General features: G+C 47.7%; 1 protein-coding gene and 1 long non-coding RNA gene across 2 annotated transcripts in view; one reads left to right on the plus strand and one right to left on the minus strand.

Annotated features, from left to right (window-relative positions):
• LOC128083785 (uncharacterized) overlaps nt 1-5923 on the minus strand; it is a 57050-nt gene extending 51127 nt beyond the window's left edge. The window contains exon 1 of the long non-coding RNA XR_008208190.1: nt 5832-5923. This is a non-coding gene — a long non-coding RNA (uncharacterized LOC128083785). The remainder of the gene's footprint in view (nt 1-5831) is intronic.
• A 7629-nt stretch (nt 5924-13552) lies between these two features.
• NEUROG1 (neurogenin 1) lies at nt 13553-14371 on the plus strand. Its single transcript, XM_052689330.1, has 2 exons — nt 13553-13651; nt 13834-14371. Coding segments are annotated over exons 1-2 (540 nt in total). The 5' UTR covers nt 13553-13649.
• The last annotated feature ends 5266 nt before the right edge of the window (nt 14372-19637 follow it).

Here is a 19637-nt window from a genome sequence, read left to right on the forward strand (position 1 = left end):
TGTAATACTTCAATGTTAAGCAAAGCATTCCTCTTTTTAATGAAATAACAAAACTACCTTTTCATTTGTAAATATACTATAGGAAGTCTCCCTATACTATCTTTCTGTATAATGTACTGTACTGCTAAATTATCATATGCTATTTAAGTGTTTGAAATACTTAGAAGGTTGCATGCAGATTTCATATTTCTTTCTAAGACAAATGGGAAAAAGTAATAAAAATATATTTAAAAAAAAATCTGACCATTGCTCCCAGGTTTCCTTCAGGAACACCAACCATTTCCAATCACTTATTTCAGTAGGCAATTTTGCTGAGGGAAAAGCATTAAATCAGAGGCTGATATAGAATCAGGGCAACTCAACAACAGCAGGGTTAGGAGAGTTGTTCTGCTGCTGCTTAATTCCCTTTTTCGTTTTAGGATTTGGAGTTTACCTAAATACTGAGAAATCCCACTACACAAAGAATGGCTGTGCCACCTGCTTATGGTAGAGTTATGTTAAATCAATATAAATCAGCCACCCTGGGTGTATATAAAAGAATACAATACAGCTAAAAAATGCCTCAGCTAGATGGGGGAAGGCTGTAACCAAAGGGCTATGAGCCTCCTCCTGTTCTCTCCTTGCAGGTTCAGCCCTTACCCAAAGGGACAGACCTTGTACCCAACACATCTCCCACCCCTCATGGGGCTCAATGCACAACACAGTGATATTCTCAAACCCTGAGGATCTGGAAAGAAAAGCAGCAGGCAGAACAGGAGAACACAGAGGTTCTACATGTGTTAAAGCCAGCCCTGCTCTGAGCAGCCCCAGCTCCTAGAGCATTATGCACACTGCCTGAGCCCAGCAAACCGTGTCATATCCAGGCAATGCCTGGCCTCAGCTGGAGGGGTTTCTCCAGTTCAGACAGCAAATAAAGCTCACATGTTTATTTACTGTGCTAATATTCCTTGCAGAGACAGAGAAAGGAATGTTGACATCTCTATCTTGCACAAGGATGCAACAGCACCTTCCTAGTAAAATGCTTGGGGAAAACCCCAGGGTGCTTGAGAAATAAGAATAAAGCCTCCAGGGACAGCAACCACAAGGCAGCGCTTCAGGATGAGCTCTTACACTGAGGGCAAACCCAGACCCAGGGCTGTGCCAGCCATTTCCCAGCTCCCATTTTAGTGAAGGCAGCCATTCCGCCTTGAGGAGGCTCCATTTCAACACATCGACAGACTTCAAGAAACACTTCACACCGATTTAACAGCCACCAGGCAATGAATCTTCCTGGAAAATCATCGCTGCTGTTGCACAAGGAGTGGTTGGCACCATTGGAAACACCACGCACAGCTCTGCTTGCTCAAAATGCAGCACAGTGATTCACATTCACAGGATGGTCTGCACAAGCAAACCTTAGCCCTGGGTTCATCTGCCAGACCAAAGCCACTGGGAAAAGCCAGACACACAAAGAAACCAGGTGTGCACACTGGAAATGCCCACTGGGTCTCTTCAGACTAAGGCATCTATGCTACAATGGTCAATATGTACATGCATGCATCTCCCCACCTAGATTTGGCAGCAACCTCAAGGTCTATGCTTCTTTTCCCAGCAGGTTGCAAGGAGGAGCCAACTCCACTCCCCTTCCCCTGTTTAGAAACCACACATTTCTCCTTCGGGACTGAAAGTGAGGCCCCAGCACAGGGATAAGGACCTCTCCAGCATCCCCACCTCTCCCTGCCCTCTGCCATGGGTATCACCTGTTCAAGAGCAGTTTTACCAGCTTTTATTTAAATAAATAAAAAAAAAAGCACAAGCCTGAAGCCAGCAGCTGCAGTGAGCTGACACAGTGTGGGGGGACCTCTTCAGCAAGCACACTGCATGGGATTAGTAATATTATACAGATCCTTTCACCACTTGCCTTTCACTTGCTCATATACAGTCCAGGCCAGCAATGGACAAAAAGTTTATTAAGCAGCAGCAGTTGGATGTTGTGTGTGGGACACCACAGTCCCACTACTGCCATGTCCCTGAGCTCCTAAATCAATTAAACATCAGGCTTGGCCCACATGACCCACATTGGCAGAAACAGGAGCAATCGAGGATAAAACCAGCACCCTGTCCAGGGTCACTGTGCCTTGACATGCTGAGCAGCCTCTGCAATCCAGCATGATTCAGCAGGCTCTGCTATGAGCCCAGGCACTTCCAGAGCACGCTCCCCATCAAATCTAAAGAAACACCAGTCACACTTCCTGCTTTCCCCCCCCCTCTTCCTTCTAAAGTCAGCTTTGAAAAATGAAGCATCAGACCCAGATGTGCACAGCACCCAAAGACTTCACCGACTGCAATTCGCTCAGCACCTCTGGCAAGAGGCTGAATGTTTGTGGCTAAGTTTGGGTTCTGGATCCAGGGGGTTGGGCAGCCTATTTCACAAGTCTCAGCCACACTGACTTCATTTCAGAATGGCTTCCAGTTTCAGCACTCTGTAACATTTCCATTGAAGCACTCACGCTGGGATTTCTGCTCATTCTGTTTGCTCCCATCTGTCGGAGGTGTGTGAACACAAATGGAATTGTATCTATTTCTGAGGATCTCTCTGCAGCTTTCACTGCCCTTGCCTGCTCTGTCAAACACTGTTATTCACCAGTTCCTTCCAACCCCAGAATGCTGAGAGCTGAGTGGCCCTGGAAGGTGCTCAGTTTGCCCAGAAAAGGTGCACCAGATATCCCTGTAACCAGAACATAGTTTAGTAGACACAGTGGTGATGTACTGACAGCTGGATTCTTCTCTAATAGTCTCTTCCAACCTTGATGATTTTATTTCTCCCCTATGGTAGCCCCCTTGCCCAACATCCCAATTAGTGACACCCAACCATGCCTAAGCACCCTGCCCAGACAGCAGTGCCACAGCAGCTCTCAATTCACGAGAAGCACCAAAACGTTTAACATCCAGCACAAAACCCTACGTTGATTTTTGGATTCTCACCCCTGTTAGCCTGCAGGACACGAGACAAATCAGGACAGAATTCGGGGGGCGGGGGAGGGAGGGGGTGACCAGCAGCCCGGGTTCACCACTTTCTGTCCTGAGCCAACAGTTCCAGTTCCCGTGCTGGAGGAAAGCAGGGCTGAAAGGACATCTAGCGGCAACTGAAATCCTCTCAGACAGCCCTGGGATACCTCCAAAGCCCCAGGGCTGCATGCAGGATAAATCAGCTCATTGCACCGCTGCTGATGGGAATGCTCTGCAAAAATAAACTTGCATTTCCTTACCCGAGCACGGGAAGCCCCTAAAGCACAGAAAACACAGCTGTTCTGCTGTGTGGTGGATTTGGGGAACACTGCTCCAAGGACACTTACATACAGTTGTTAGCCTGCAAACTCAGGATGTGCACGCTCAGGGCACAGTGGCCAAGAGGACACATGGCTGCCACCATGCCTGCAGAGCCACATCCATCCCACCTCACAGGGCACTGAGGGCACCCCAAACCTTCATCACAAGGGGTCTCTGCCCCACACGGCCACATGCCAGCCTCACCCTCCTGCTGCTGACTCCCAGCCAGCCCCAGTCCCAGCCCAGCTGATGTTCTCCAGGTATCATGCTTGGTTCGTATCCTTAGTCCTGACTGCTGGACTTCCTAACAGGGACACAAAGTTAAAGATCACACATGCACACTATCATCCTGAATGCCTCAAGAAGATGACTTGCTCTCTCTTGCTGGGTATAAGCAGATCATCATCCAAACATCAAAAGAAAGCCAAGATCCCTGGAGGGAATGCTTTCCAGACGTGCTACATGCACTATCATTTATCTTATGAAGCATAAGCAACATGTTGCATTTCTGATCCTTTTGCCAACCTCTGCAAAGCACTCATCTCCCCTTTGATTTTTCTCTCATCTTTTGCCTGTTTACATTATCAGCTCTTTGGGCAGAGGGCACCCAGCCCAACAGGAGCTGCTCCAAGTAGGCATGTGAGGCCTTGGGGGAGGGATGACATGATGTGACACAGGGGGACAGGCAGCCAAGGCCTGAGCAGTCATCACATCTGGGCTTCTGTTTTACTTCCCACTGAACAAAAAGTGTTGGCAAGGTCCTTCTGGAGGAGCTTCAGATCCTCTTCTCCCCTCCCAAAGGAAAAGAAAAAAAAAAGAGAAAGGAAAACTTCTGGCATTTGCTCAAGGCTAATAATTACAGGAATTAATTATGATTTATTCCCATTGTAAATCTTGGAGCAAAAAAAGGGTTTGGAGGCTTGCAAGATTTGCTGGATGACAGAAGCAAAACAGCTCTAATTGCCTTTCTTTGTTGTGTGTAATTAAGGATCCCGAAGCAACTGATCCCTGCATCATTCCATGGTTAGAGACCTGCAAGGCAAAGCAGGGTTCTGTGCAGAGCCACCAATTGCAGCTCTGTTGGGTTACCAGGCACTGTGTGCTGCAGCTGAACACTCAAGGACTCCCAGAAAAAGCAGCTTAAAAGGGAAAATAAATGCTACATAGGCTTAAAAAAATAATAATAAAAAAAAGACTTTGGCAATTTTGAGCTCACTTCTAATCCCAGAAGTTTTTTTGTCTTTGTTCCCCAGGAATTTTGCCTCCTTACTGCCCATTCATTTCCATTACCTCCATCATGACACCATTTACATTTTTTCATGGGGTTTACTTCAGCTTCCTCTTTAAGTCCTGAAGACTTAACACCACTGCAAATACATTAGGAAAACTAATCCCACCTGGAGCTCCTTGACCCAGTAACTCCAACTGAGGCACCACCTTCTCCCCAGCAGGAACCAGTTGGCCAAACGTTGCCTCTCCAATATTCAACCTATGAGTGTTCCCTCTCCTTTTTTCTACACAGGAGCAGAAAAAGTCTGCCAGGGAAATGAAGCTCTTCACTACAGTAATCAGCACCACGTGGTGACACCTGGCCTCAAGCAATGCCACCAGCCCATAGCAGACTGATTTCCCTTCTGCCCAGGCTCTGCAGAGTTAATGGAGAGCAGGAGATTATCAGGATCACCTGTGAATCAAAGGCACCTGGGACAAGAATTTTGAAGATAAAGGCTCACTGGATTTATCATGCCTGTGAAACTTCTAGCCTCTTAAATAAGGGGAACGAGAATAGGATGTACAGAGAGGAAAACACAGAATGAGCATCAGTAGTGATGAGAGTGACAATATCTGTCCTCCAGTGTTTTATATGGACCATGTGCTGATGTGATGCCCCAGTCCCAACCCAAAAGCTCCTCCCAGTCCTAATGGCACCTGGGCACAACCACACCTGCCAAAAAGGCTCACTGCTTAAAGCCTTGATTACTTTTATACAAACCGACAATCAGAGCTAGAGAGCAAGCTCAGGGGCACAGAGTTGAAACACAAATTGAAAGCTGTTGCTTTCCCATAGGAAAACATTTGTCCTGTTTTACCAGAGGCATCAGCCTGTATCACGAGGACCCAAAGAGCTGACCAAATGCTAACTGCTCTGCTTTAAAGGCAATTACAGCATTACAGTCTACAGGAGAGAAGAGCTGGGTGTACAGCCCCAGGGGCTGGACAGGACCTTGAGCCCTGTAGCAACTTGCTGCAGTGACTCATCACTCATAAATAAGATGTACAGCTGATGATGCTTTTTTTTTTCTTCCCATCTGCCTTCCACCTTATCTTTTTTTTTTTTTCTTTTGGATAATTGTTTGTAGAATTCATTACATGCAACAATTCACTGCAAGCAACAACAAGAACTTGGCTGAACCACACAGTAGATATCAAAGGGAAAATTTTAAAACGCTCATAAATTATCAGCAGTCATAAAACCTTCAACTTCTCGCATTTCGAAAAAAAACTTAAAGGATTTTCCACACTTACCTGAAACAGCGGGGCTTTCGCCAGATCCACGGCGCGCAGAGCACGGCTGCTCGAGGAGCGGCTGCTGAGTAGAGACTGACACCGTGTGGCTGTTTCTGGCCCTTACAAATGGGGAAGGTCGGGCTCTGCCCCTTTTCTAGGGGAGGTTGTGGGGGGGGGGGGGGGGGTGTGCATAAATTAAGAGCTGAACTCTCAGCACCGGGTGTGCAACACGTGCGGTTGGGTTGGGTTGGGTTGGGTTGGGTTGGGTTGGGTTGGGTTGGTAGATAGATAGATAGATAGATAGATAGATAGCAGGTTAACAAGGATAAATAACATTAAATGCATTTTTTTAAAAAAATCACACATCACTTATTTACTTATTTTTAACTAAAAACACCTCTCTGGAATGGGACCCGTTTGCATACATGTTTAAAGCCCTACTACAAGTAACAAATAAGTACATAAATAAAGTGATCTTGTGAATTATGTTTCCCTGCGATCTTGCAGTCTGGCTCCCTTCCTCGGTTTGCACAGCAGGGTGAGAGGTTCAGAGCCTTTCCTAGTTCTGACAGCTGCTTTGGAGGAGTTTGGCTGCACTGACTCCGAAGAAATTATCTCTAATTCCCAGCAGAATAAGTGGAAATAAGATCAAGTCCAGCAGTGCATTAAATCTGCTCTGAAAGAAGAATCAGTCCTGCGGGCTTACATCCAAGAGGGTTAAAACCGAGGGAAGTCTACAGTCTCCAGAAGTACATTCACTTAACAATTAGTAATTGTACTTATTTTGCAATTTTCTGTGAGCATAGAATTTATTGCAATTTAATACACACTTTCATTGTGAAAAAACACAGCATCCCTGCAGCAGAGGCTCAACGGAAATACATCAGCCAAGCTCGTCTCCCCTCATTAGCCAAGGGCTGTGCAAGTGCATGCAGCCCCTGGAAGAAAAACTCACCTGAGACATTTCCTTTCCCTTGACCATATTCCTACACCATCTTTCTAACTCCTCACTGTTGTAATTAAACATGAAGGGGGTTTTTTTGTTTGTTTTGTTCTGGGATTTTTTTATTATTATTTTATTTTAATATATACCTGGAGTTGTTATTAGTGAAAGAAATCCAGCTTTCAGTGATGGAGAGCAGCACTGAGCCCCCCCAGCTCTCTGCAGCTCCTCACCCTGACAGTGGGAGGATTCAAGCAAGAGCTGAGGATGGTTAAAACTGTATTTTTGTCCCTGAAGAATGGGGACATAAAAAGATACACAGCATATCTAGTGCTAAGGTAATGGACTGCAAAGCAATCCAGTTAAATGGGTAGCCACAGGCCATTTAAGTCAGTGCAAAGCACTTCTTCAAATTCCAGAAAGCAGAGCAGCCCTACAGGTTATTTAACATTTGCTTTTGGCTAGGATGAATTAATTGTATTTATTTTTATAAGCAATAAGGCATTCTTTGAGTGTAGTGTACACATGTTCACTCACGTGCCTGTGTGTGGATGCACACGCATGGGGCTGCTCCCCAGCCTGGCCCTGGGAGGAAGCAGGCAATGCTTTGGCGAGTGCAGCCCTTGTACAGACAATGCCAGGGAAGGGATTATACCAGGGATTAACATCTTAAAGCCCCTCACCAGACCTTCCGACCCGAAGATCCTCTGGCCAGCAATCGTCCCACTGTCTCTGCAACTGTTACATCCCAGATTCAAACCTGAGTTCCAGGTGAAGTGGATGAGAGCTGCCTCATCTCCCTCCCCCCCCCCCCCCATCCCAAATCCTCAGCTTTGGGGTTTTCTCCTTTTCTTTCAGCCATTCTCTCTGTTTCTCCTGCCATGACCCCACGAGTGCTTTTCTTGTCGCCTGCCTTCTCCTAATTCCGGGTAATTTATCCCGTATTAAAATTCCCTTAAGGAAGAAAGACCCAGAACCCAACACCTGCTATGCAAATGGCAGCAAATCCCCAGCCCCACAGCGGGCAGCACGGACCCGTGGCTGCTGGTGGTCCCAGAGCTCCCTGCCAGCCCTGCAAACCCAGCCCAGAACTGGGGGGCCTGAAACACCCCCAAGAGCTCAAGTGTTCGTACATCAAATTATTGCTTGTTATATTGTTATATATAAAAATTGTTATATTGCTTGAGGTCTTCACCAGTATCTTTGATGTAATAGGAAAGGGGAGAGGAGAGGAGAGGAGAGGAGGAAAGAAATAGGAAGGAAGGCAGGAAGGAAGGCAGGAAGGAAGGAAGGAAGGAAGGAAGGAAGGAAGGAAGGAAGGAAGGAAGGAAGGAAGGAAGGAAGGAAGGAAGGAAGGAAGGAAGGAAGGAAGGAAGGAAGGAAGGAAGGAAGGAAGGATAGGAAAGAGAAGGGGGAAAGGAAAAGGAAAAAGGATATAAAGAAAAGCTGCTCCTGAACAGAATGAAATGATATGAAAGTTATAAAAGGAAACTGCACGTAACTTTCTGCTTTGCACATTTGCACTGCAGTCAATGAATTTCATCCCTCTCTTTTCGGATAAATGTTCAGGCTCCAATCGACAAAACACAAATCAACAGAAGGGGGAACTGTGGGCGGGAGAAGGTGGATAGAAGAGAAAAAAAAAGAGAGAGAGAGAGAAGAAAGACTTCTCACACAATACTGTGGGGGAAAAGGGTTCATTTCTTGGAGGTGACATCCTAATCGCGTTTCTCCCAGCAGACGGGGAGGCTGGGAAGAGCTGGAGGAGCGCGACCAGCAGTGCGACCCAGTGGCGGGGCTGCTTCGGTACATGGCCCAGATTGGGCTGTGGGAGCCTTGGGGACGTTCTGGGTGCTGCCCAGCTCTTGGGGTGCCCATGAGGACAGCAGGGATGGCATCACCACAGTGCCCCTCCAGCCCCAAGCTTTATTCCTATCTCCCTTTAAGGTTGAGAGTCTATTTCCCAGCGCCGAGCGACTTGACGGACGTTGGGGCTATTATTTGGGGAGATGGATTGTTTGGCTGAAGGTGCATTGTTTGGGCTCCTCATAAAAGAAACAAGTTAAACGCTGCAGCTACCACACACAAAAATGATTCCTTCTGGCAGTAAAACCAGTGGGACAAGGAAGTGGCTGCAGGAGTCGAACATAATTGATGCTCGGAACGATGTTATAAATAATCCGTGCATGGTCCTCTCCCATGTGCCTCAAAACCACAGAAAGTGACGCTTTTTTTCTTTCTTTCTTTCTTTCTTTTTTTTTTTTTTTCTTTATCTCCCCTTGAATTCAGGAGCATAATACCCCGCGAGCACCAATAATTGATGTATGTTATAATTCTTCATTACCCTATCGGTAGTCTGGGAAAATTAGAAGAAAAGAAAATGCCAGAAAGTTATGGTAAAACTTAAGATGCGACAGAAGTAGCTTTCTTTGCTCATGCTGTGAGTGTTTGAATAAGAAGAATGTCCCTGCACTGTAACAAGCTAAAAGAATGAGGAAGACAAAGGATTTCACGAAAAAGGTTTAGATAGAAGACAAGGCAAGTGAAACTGAAAGGAAGGGAAAAAAACCATTTACAATGGAACAATGCGTGTACTAATCGCTTTGATATATTATACAAACCCAAAGACCCAAAACATTGTGTAATTATTTATAAATGACTTCTCCACTCCTGTGTATAATACCGAAGAAAGAATAAAACTGCAGGCTACTCTCTAAACTATTTCTAAATAGACCTAGCTCAAAAGGAAGCAGAAGTGTTTGAAAAAAAAATAATTAATGGTTGATTTTATGGTTGTCTCATTAAAACATTTTAATTACAACAAACAAAATACATTTGTGCTCGCAGGGAACAATCGCTTACCTACTCCCCCCACCTTCAAAAAAAAAAAAAAGAAAGAAAAGAAAAGAAAAAGGAAGAAAGAAAAAGTCGTATCACATGTTTAAAACCTGAAAATAAAACATCCCCATTATTTTCACACAGATTCCAGAAGGGACTGAGCCCCTTGTGCACCGTTCCAGAGCAGAACCCAGCACCCAGCCATGCTCTCAGCACACATCCTGAGCCCCTGGGCTGCTATGGGTGGGTAAGGGGTGGGCCAGGTCCTTCCTAAAGAGCTGCAGGATCCCACCTGGGAGAGCTGGAGGGGTAACCACTGCCTCCCTGCAGGCTGTGAGCTCCGACTATCGGGTGGGTTTATCTCCAACACTGAGCCAGTATCTCTGCAGCTATTGGGTGAGTATCTCTTCAACACTGGGCAGAAATCTCTCCAGTGTTGGGTGGCTATCTCTCCTACACTGGGGGTGTATCTCTCCAGCATTGGGCTTGCAGTGCAGACATTGCAGGTGAGAGGCAGTGCGACCTTCTCCTGGCTCCTGCAAGTTAAGATTTGTGCTCCCAAGGTGATGGTTCAGCCACCAGCCATGTTGTGCCCCCAAATTCACATTGAGCACCTTCTGTAGGCAGCTCTGACTTCTTGCTCCGGTCGCACTCTCAAATAAGCACAAAAGCAGTGTTTTCCTGGTTGATATGCTGCTTTGATGCTCCTCTCAACATCAGTTTAAGCCCTTACGTGCTGATGTAACAGCACTTAGTTTGGTGAGTTATTGCATCTATGGGCCTCCTAAACCTAAACAAATGATAATAAAGTTAAAATAAACAATTTTTTTAAAGAACCTCTAATGTGTCAAAGACATCTTCCAACCATGGGAGCAGCTTTACTGTGAGCCAGGCAATTCTCTGCTTGGGATGGAGCAGCACTAACACCACTCTAACCATCACAGTCCATGCTGGAATGCAAGGCTCACTTCTGGCACTGAGACCTGTTCAGCTTCACCAGGCACAGCTGGCACCAAAGCATGGGCTGCCCAGCCATGTCCATGCTGGAAATGCTGCATTTGAAGAGCAGAGCTGAGTACTGCTGCACTCAGGAGCCTTTCCTTCACCTTCCCAAATTCCCCATCCTTCCGGAGTCCAGGCACAAACAAGAGCCAACACAGCCCATGCCACCCAGCACCAGGGCCTCATGCTTGAGGCCATCCATCTCCAGAGGAATGCAGTGTATGGGGATGGGTCCACTCCACTTCTGATCCAGCTCTATTTCTGCGAGTTCCACACTCAAAAATACCTCTTCAAGCTTTTCAAGAGCAAAGTGTCCCAAAACAAACGGATGATGTATTTCTGGTTATCTTCCTTGGAGCTCTAACAATGAACCTAACAGCATCGACAAGCCTGTCTGAGACTAGCTGCCCTCTTGTCAAGGCAGAGGAGATCTTGTCAAAGAATGACCCTCAGTATCTGGCCATGAGCAAGATGCTGGGAACACACACCGTGGTCTGCAAAATCCAACGTCCTGCTTCATTTGGGGATTTTTCCTTCCCCAACCTCAGAAAACTTGGGGAAAGTTTGGCAGCCGACGTCCCCAGGAGCAGGCACATAAGGTGTAGGGGCCATTATCTGCATTGGCTGAATAATTTATCTGCAAAATTAGTGGACTGGCTGCGATAGAACGGGTTGAATTATTCATCGGGAATAAATTATCCGAGATATTTAGCACTTCTTTCTGTTTGCGAAGGCTTCCTGAAACAATTCTGGTTCTGTGAATGCATTCGTTATTCATAAGTAGGCAGTGAATAGATTATGCAAACAAATTTCAGCCTATGGGTTGTTTGTGAAACATTCACTGCAGCTCGGGCTATTCATGGCTGTGACTGATCACGGAGACACATGGTGCTCTCTCCCCTCCTTGATTGGAGCACAAACTTTTAAAACAAGAGAATAACAAATGACAAACTGCAAATGATGGATAAGGACTGATGAATAATGCGCTTTCACTGCAAAACGCTCAGACAAGTGATGGGTTGTGCCAAAGTCTGTGAAACTCTGGGGAATCATAAACGTTTTAATGAATAAACTATTGACTGCTCAAAGACACCTAAACAAAAGACAATAAAAGTGTTGCAGGCAGCACTGGAGTTTATATCTCTGTGTGCAAAGTGCACATTAGCTAACGTTGAAGTTTTTGGCCATATGTTTCCATAACCTTTAGTTTTGAGCCCCTTTGACTTTCCCCTGCTTTGCAGTGAAGCTTGCTGCCTGCTGACCCCACTAAGCCATCACTGTGGGACATGAGTGGCTCAATGAAGTGGAGCTACACTAAGTACTCCCTGCACTAAGCAGGGAGTCATTTAGGTGTGCATGGGCCCTAAAACCATCGGCCTGATTGCAGGTCTGGTGATGGAGAGGGCTCCCAAAGAACAGCCAGGCCTGGTTCTCTGCTGTTATATTGCACATTTCGGGTCTGTATACCCATAAAACGTTACAAAGCGCCAAGCTCAGACACTAGAAAACTATTTCTGTTTTGAGGCTCGTTAATATTCATCACCCAGGGACTCGCGGATTGCTCACTTCTGCAAGGGATCCTTTTAGCACAGAGCAGATTGTTGGTGGCCGTGAAGTCAAAATGCTGAGATAAAGACTTACGCTGTCAGTTCTCCCTGTTCACCAAAGGAGAAAATCACAGGAGAAGGAAGGAAGCTACATTTTACATATGGGCAAATTAAATAAGCCTGAGTTTGGGCACAGAAGCCTAAAAAATGACTATTGGTGGGTGATGAAACTGAAAGCCATCCAAGGATCAGAGTACCTGAGTGCTGACGATGGGGCAGTGCTGATCCATGGGATGCACTGTGCCAGATGTCGGAGCTGGGGAACGCATTGGCTGCTTTCTCAGCAGTGTCTGAGGTGGGGATCCGTGGGCACTTCGTGGGGATTAGCAGCAATTATGTGCTGTTTTCAATGGGAGCAGCACGGCTCTTCTCGGTTGGTTGTTTGCATCCGTAGACAAAGAGTTGTCAGAGTTGTCTGTACACCGACAAACGCTGAATTTTATAATGGCTTAGGTTGGAAGGGACCTTAAACACCATCAGGCTCCAAGATGAGTGTCCTTGAGAATTTTTAACTCGCTAAGCACCTGCAAAAACCTTTTCAAAGCGAAACACGCAAAAGCCAAAGTGCCCATAGGTATTTGGAGAGGGAAAAGAACTGCTTTGAATGATTCCTCAGAATATTTCTTGAAGTTAAACGTGAGTTACACCTTTCCAATTGCGGGATATTTTCACTTTGATAGAGGCGTGTAGAGAAACTACAGGGTGCAAGGAAAACCCCGAGAAGCGCTCAGTCGGGATGTGGATGGAAAAAGTAACAATCGAAGCTCACGGAGCTCATCCTGCAGCTCGACTCACCCCTTCCTTGCCAACCCCTTCTCACCGCGATTCCAACCTCCACAGGCGAAGGGCCAGAGCCCGAGGAGGGGGGCGAGGGGGGAAGCGGTGAGATCGGACGGCTGACCCCACCACCCCCCCGCGTGCCCCCGCCCGCTTTGTCCGGCCGCCCTCGGGGGACAAAAGCCCGAGATGCGTGTGTGTGTGTGTGTGTGTGTGAGTGTGCGGGGGGGGTTGGTGCGCGGCAGATGCGCGGCTGCCCGCGGTAATTGCGGGCACGCTCCGGAGGGCGCGGCGCACGGGGCCGACCTGCCGCCTCGGCGCGGCCCCGCGGGGCGGCCACGGGGCCATTGTCCGCCCGCCGCTATAAGTACGGGCTGCCGCGCCGTCGTGTGCCAAAGCTGCCGCTCACACGAGCGGATCGCTGCCCGCAGCACTTCAAAGACAACAGCGGTCGCGTGTCCCCCCCCGCTCCCCCCCCCGCCCCGCCTTTCGCCGGCGAGCCCTTTTTTTTTTTTTTTCTTCCCCTCTCTCTCCCATTTTTTTTTCTTTTCCCTTCTCCTCGCGGAGCCGCGGCCGCTTTGCCTTCCCTTACAGCGAGGAGCTCCGCTCTCTCTATTTATTTCGAAACCGTTATTGCTTAACCGCAGCCCCGGGAGTGCCTTTCCATGTGAGTACGGGGGACGCAGGCACCTGCGCGGCGGTGCGGCCGCTCCAAGAGCTCCCACCCTCCCTCCGTATCTCCTTGGGGTGACTTGCGGAGATTTTTTTTCCCTCCCTTTCCCACTCCTCTCAGCACCTTCTCCCCGCTCCCCCTGCCGCCCACTGACGGCTCCGGCTTCTCTCCCGCAGGATGCCCGCGGAGGCGGCGAGCAGCGGCGGCGTTTCGGAGCCGCCCGGAGCCCCGCGGGAGCGGCGGAGGAGACGGGGCCGGGCGCGGGCGCGGACCGAAGCTTTGCTTCACACCCTCAAACGGAGCCGTCGGGTGAAAGCCAACGATCGGGAGCGGAACCGCATGCATCACCTCAACGCCGCGCTGGATGAACTCCGCAGCGTCTTGCCGACCTTCCCCGACGACACCAAACTCACCAAAATCGAAACCCTGCGCTTCGCTTACAACTACATCTGGGCCCTCTCCGAGACCCTCCGTTTGGCCGAGCAGTGCCTCCCTCCTCCTCCCGCCTTCCGCGGGCCCCCCGCGCCCCCCAGCCCCGGCAGCGACGCCGGTTCGTGGCTGTCCAGCGGTTCCCCGGCCGCCCCTTCTCTCTGCGCCTCCGCCTCCGGTCCCAGCAGCCCGGCCACCTCCGAGGACTGCGGCTACGTCCCTTCGGACGCCCTGCGAGCCTTCCGCGGGCTGCCCCCCGCCGCCCCGGGCGCTCCCTGCCGCTAGCCGAGCCCGTGCGGGTCTCCGTTCCCCCCCCCCCCTCCGTATCCCGTTGCACTTTTCAGCCCCTCCCGTCCCCCAACCCCTCTCTCCGGGGTGCCCTTTCCCTTCGCCCCTCCGCCTCGTTTTCCATACGACTTGGAAAACCCGGCAAAGAAAAGCGACAGATTTGCTGCCGCAGACGAGGTGAAAAGTCAATTTTACAATTTGTAGCTCTCCGGCGAAGAAAAACGAGCATGAAAATTTGGTTTGAACGCCCTGACAATACGATGAAAAGGCTTAGGGGGCCGATGCGGCCCGGGGCGCAGCACGGGGCTCAGCGCTCTGCCGACCCCCCCCCGGTCCCTTAGTTCCCCCCCCTCCCCCCCGCGCCCGGGGCGGCTCAGCCCCTCCCGGGGGTCCCAGCACCGCGCCCGATGGGACCCTCACCCGAAGGCCTCATACATTATAGATGCTGACCCCCGGCGAGGCGGTCCTGCTTCAGAGCAGGAGCACACACGGGGTATTGAGCCATTGGGCCGGTTTAATTTATTCAAGATGTTCATTCATATGAAAATTGTATTTTTGTACATAAAGAGCTTTATTCTATTATTATGCCTCTTATGAAAGTGGGTTCTTTTTTTTTAAAAAAAAAAATAATTGTACTTTACCCTGTAAATAAAAATTTTTAACGTTTTTTACTGAATGTCAGCAGTGCCTCTGGAGTTTCGTTTCTTAAGTTTGAGTTTTTTCAGTTTGAAAGGTTGGAAGGGAAGGGTTCACCCCAAGGTGCTCAGCACTGGCTCACACAGAATCCTTCCTGGCCACCTGAAAACATTCACCATTGCCTGAATCTCATAGGGAAGGGCTAACAGACCCACTTGGATCCCCGGACAGGAGCTGAGCAGTGCTTCCAGCAGTGCTGATACTCAGAGCGATCCTTCCCAATTTTCAGATAGGGAGCTATAAGGTGATGGGGGATTTAGGGCGAGGAATAGATTCTACATCCTTATATGGGGTTTGCAGCTTTGCCCAAGACTTCTACATAGGGAAAACTGGTTGGCATGAGTCTTATTCTCACTCAAGGAGAGCAGAGAGAGGCAAAAGGGTGAGTGAGGCACATTGCACAGCCTTGGCACAGCCCTGGCACAGCGATGGATCAGCAGCATTTCCACCCTCTTCTCCTTGTTATATGGGAGCGTTGAGACAGCTCAGCCTTGCCCCCCATTTATCTCCCAAACTCCTACCTATCTTAAGTAAAAGAGCAGTAAATAGAGTGCTTAGAGGGAAAGGAGGTGGATGCATGGCTATATGGAATTATGCAAGCTGGAGTATGCAAAGAAGTCCTACACATCTCAGATGAGACAGCCTGTGGCTAGTGGAATTCATTGGCTTCATTTTCCCATGCCTCTCTTTCCCATCTGTAAAGCTGGAATACCACCATCCCCTCATATTGTTGGGGCACTTGATGATTTTGGAGCATTATGTGCAAAACCCTAGAAACAAATCAATTTTGGGGGATGTAAATCTATCCTGAGCAAGGGAAAAGGCAGAAGGTAAACTAAGGGAAAAACACTAAAAAGCCATTCAACAGACAGCAAAAATCTGTGCCTTCCCTTCACATCAGCTCTCCTATTTATATAGGGATCGTATCAGAAATATAACAGGGGATAATAAAATTGCCATAGGAATTGGAAAGAGGGGAGCAGTGCAGATTTGGGTAAATGCTCACAGATGCTCAGTATCAGCATCTCCTCCTTTCTGAGTGGCTGCGACTGCAATCCCTGTATTTCTTTAATGCAGCTTTGGTGTGCTTGTCTATTCACACACACACACAGCTCCGTTTTTCAGTAAGGATAAATGCTGAGAAGGAAACGCCGTTGTTTTGAAATTTTAATAGCGGTTTAATACTTGTATTAATTAAAGACGCCAGCAACAAGTGTAGTCCTGTTCCTTAATGATGTCCCATTAAATAAAAGAGATTTGTGAAATCTAATTCTGGCAGTAACAGGTCTTGATCTGTGACGCAGTGAAGCTTTGCTTGCACCTGCCCTTGAAAGCCAGGAGGTTTTGTATGGAGTAGCCTCCAGGGGCTGAAATTTAGTACAGTCTATGGAGACGGAAGGTCATCTAAAGTCACTGGGTCCCAAGACACTGGACTTCAATCTCAAAGAGAGAGAGAGAAAGAAAAACCTCCACAAAACTTCAAAATATCCTCTATTCCTTTGTGTTTTCTTAGCTGCCAGCAGAGATCTGTGGACATTATGCAGTGTATAAAGACCATACATCTAGCAAGACTCAGTTTATGATGTTAATGTTCCTAATGGGCAATGAAAGCTGCATACTGCGTGAGGATACAATTAGATTCATACATTAACATGAGTCGGAGAACAGTTTTTCCCCCAAGCGGTGATAGGTTCAGACATAGTTGAACAAATCTGCTGCTGGGACAGATGGAATGCCTATATTCAGAGGCTGCAGGACCCAACTGCACCCCGGTTTACAACAACGGGGTTTGTATTTGTTTTGATGAAAAGAACTGGCAGGGAGCTGGAACAGGCTGCCCCGATGGCAAACAGGCAGCTGACAATTGCACCAATTTCACCTCTTTGCACGAATAAGAGAGGGGATAAATAGGTAAATTAAATGCTAGGGGGTAATGAAATCCTCTGCAAATCGTTTGGAAATGACAGAATTGCAGGGGCTGGAAGGGACCTCGAGAGATCACCGAGTCCGACCCCCACATATACTGCTTAAAAATATGCCCACGAAGTGGCACTGATCTCAGTCTGAGTGGAACCGGGGGGAGACCTTTGCTGACTTCAGAAATCACAGGTTGCATCCTTCACAGTCAGTGAAATCACTCCAATTTGAATCTTGCCTCTACGGAGGTGCATTTTTTTCAGGTGAGTGGGGCAAGGCGTTGCTAATCCCCTCTCCGTGCTGGATCTAAGCCGTCACCTCCGGGGTATGCAAGTGTTAGGGACCCTCAGCCAGCAGTTCTGCAAGTCCTCGGGGCTCTCACTTAATTCCCCTCGGATTAGGGAGAAAGTCTGAGATGGCCCTACCGATAGGGCACCCTGCTGGCTGGGAATCCTGCTTCCAGCACAGACTTATCCAAAACACAGCTGAGATTATCCCACTTTGTCTCAGCTGAGATTCACTGTGGTTGAACTGTCCCCTACCAGTGTGCTCGTGTGCTTTGGGACCTCTGTCCTTCTATTTTTCCAATCGGTTTGAATCTCAAGAGAGTCTCTGTGAATTACCTGTGATCAGAAACCAGAGGAGGATAAGCAACAAACAGCTGTGAGCCCAAAAGGCTGCAGAGGTTTTAGATAACAAGGTGTTCTCTGGGATTGTGATGCCATGTGGTGCACTGCTTACTGTTGTCACTGCTGGGGTTGGTCCCAAACAATGCTCAGGGTTTGGCTCTTAACAAGAACATCTTCAGAAAGATATTCATTATTATTATTATTATTATTATCCATCAATCTGTTGTAGATGTTGATTTTACTCCGTATATGATCTGAAAAATACAGTCTGCACCACAGCCTGTGAGCACATGAAACTTAATACTATAATTATAGATCTCTGGGGCTCACATGCTCCATTAAGACTGATTTGTATAGGAGGTATAGATTATCAGAGCAGAAGCAGGTGAGAACTAATTTTCAGGAGCTTTTTCATTGGTGCTATATGCAATTGAAAGGAATCATCCGGAGTAGCAAGGAGTTGCTAAGGACTGAGCAGATTTAGGGAGTGCAGGACACGAGCAATGATTCTTTGCTGCAATTTTAGTCTGCAAAGGACATTACTGAATTCCTTCTTCATTTTGATTAACAAATCAAATGGCACTTCTCAATGGGCAATGCCCTTCTCTGTCAGCGTGGAGATGCTGATGGCACAGCACTAGTTGTTATTCAGGTCTCCCTCTCTGCTTCTATCCATCTCTGCAGCAGTATGGATTAATACCATCTCTCTGTTTGAAAATCTAATGAGACAGGTGGCACAAAGAGAAAAATATATCATATTAGGAAGGCTGAGGCAGAGATGTGGTCTTTTCTGTGCTACATGCATGGATTTACAGTTATAAGGAATGGTTCTCACTTGGCTCCTACCCCTGACTTGATGACTGTTGGCAAGACCTTGGCAAGGGTTGGTAGGACAGAGGTCATGTCATGATGTGATCTTGCCAGCCCAGCTGTTCCCTTCACCAATTCCCCCCTCTTCCTTTCCCCAGGTGTAAAAGTCTGTCCTTTCCTCCAATCTGTCCCCTCAGAGAGCTGGGTGCATCAGTTTCAGACGTAGCTTTTGTGTGCTTCATGCATAGTAGAAATGGGTAATTGTATGTAGAGTTAAACCTTGCTGAAGGAAGACCTTTAGGTTTAACCAATGTGGTTTTTAACACTGTCCCAGTGGAAGTCACTGTTCAGTTCAGAGAGTGTTGGCTTCTCTAATGCTGCAACTGGAAAAGAAAATCACAGACTGAATCGTAAAATTATTAAGGTTGGAAAAGACCTCTGAGATCATTAAGCCCAAGCATCAACCCAACCCCACCATGCCCAGTAACAGTGCACCTAAGTACCACATGCACCCTTTTCATCTCCAGGGTGGTTTCATCTCCACCACTTCCCTGGGCAGTCGGTGCTAGTGCCTCACCACTCCTCGTGAGACCAAATCTCTCCTGATATCCACCCTGACACTGCCTCACAAACATCCCCACTCTGAGCTCATTGCTGTCTCGCACTACGCAGCCCCCTGCTCTCTAATTTTCCACCTGAGTCATCCACTGTGCTTCAGGGGAAAACCAACCCTTGTCCTCACACTGCCTCCTTTCCCTTCTGGTTCTCATAACTCTGCTGTACTTAGATCAGAGCATGGGAGGGTTCTGATACCTCTATTTCCCAAACAGGGATTTGTCAGAATCCTCAGGACTTCACTATCTCTTTCTTGGATTATTACATTTTGCACATTCCAGAGTAATCATCTCCTCTTTAACAACAAAAAAAAAACCCAACAACTCAAAGATTTCACAACATTGCCTTTAAAGCTTTAAAGCTGCCTAATGGCAGTCCAAGGCTATTACAGAGTATAATGATTTGTTGCACAAATAATGGATTAAATTCCATCTGTAGGACTTAACCGGACTGATTCCTGCAAACAAAACAACTTGTTCTGCCTCTCTGCATGGCAGATGTTCTTAAGGATACCCATAAGTATCTCCAGCAGGACTGTGCCTCACCATTTGACGTGGGTAGCCCAGCCCAAAACTAGCAGGCCTTCATGGATCTCC

This window comes from Tympanuchus pallidicinctus, unplaced genomic scaffold (assembly GCF_026119805.1).
Source record: "Tympanuchus pallidicinctus isolate F22 unplaced genomic scaffold, pur_lepc_1.0 scaffold25, whole genome shotgun sequence".
NCBI lineage: Eukaryota > Metazoa > Chordata > Aves > Galliformes > Phasianidae > Tympanuchus > Tympanuchus pallidicinctus.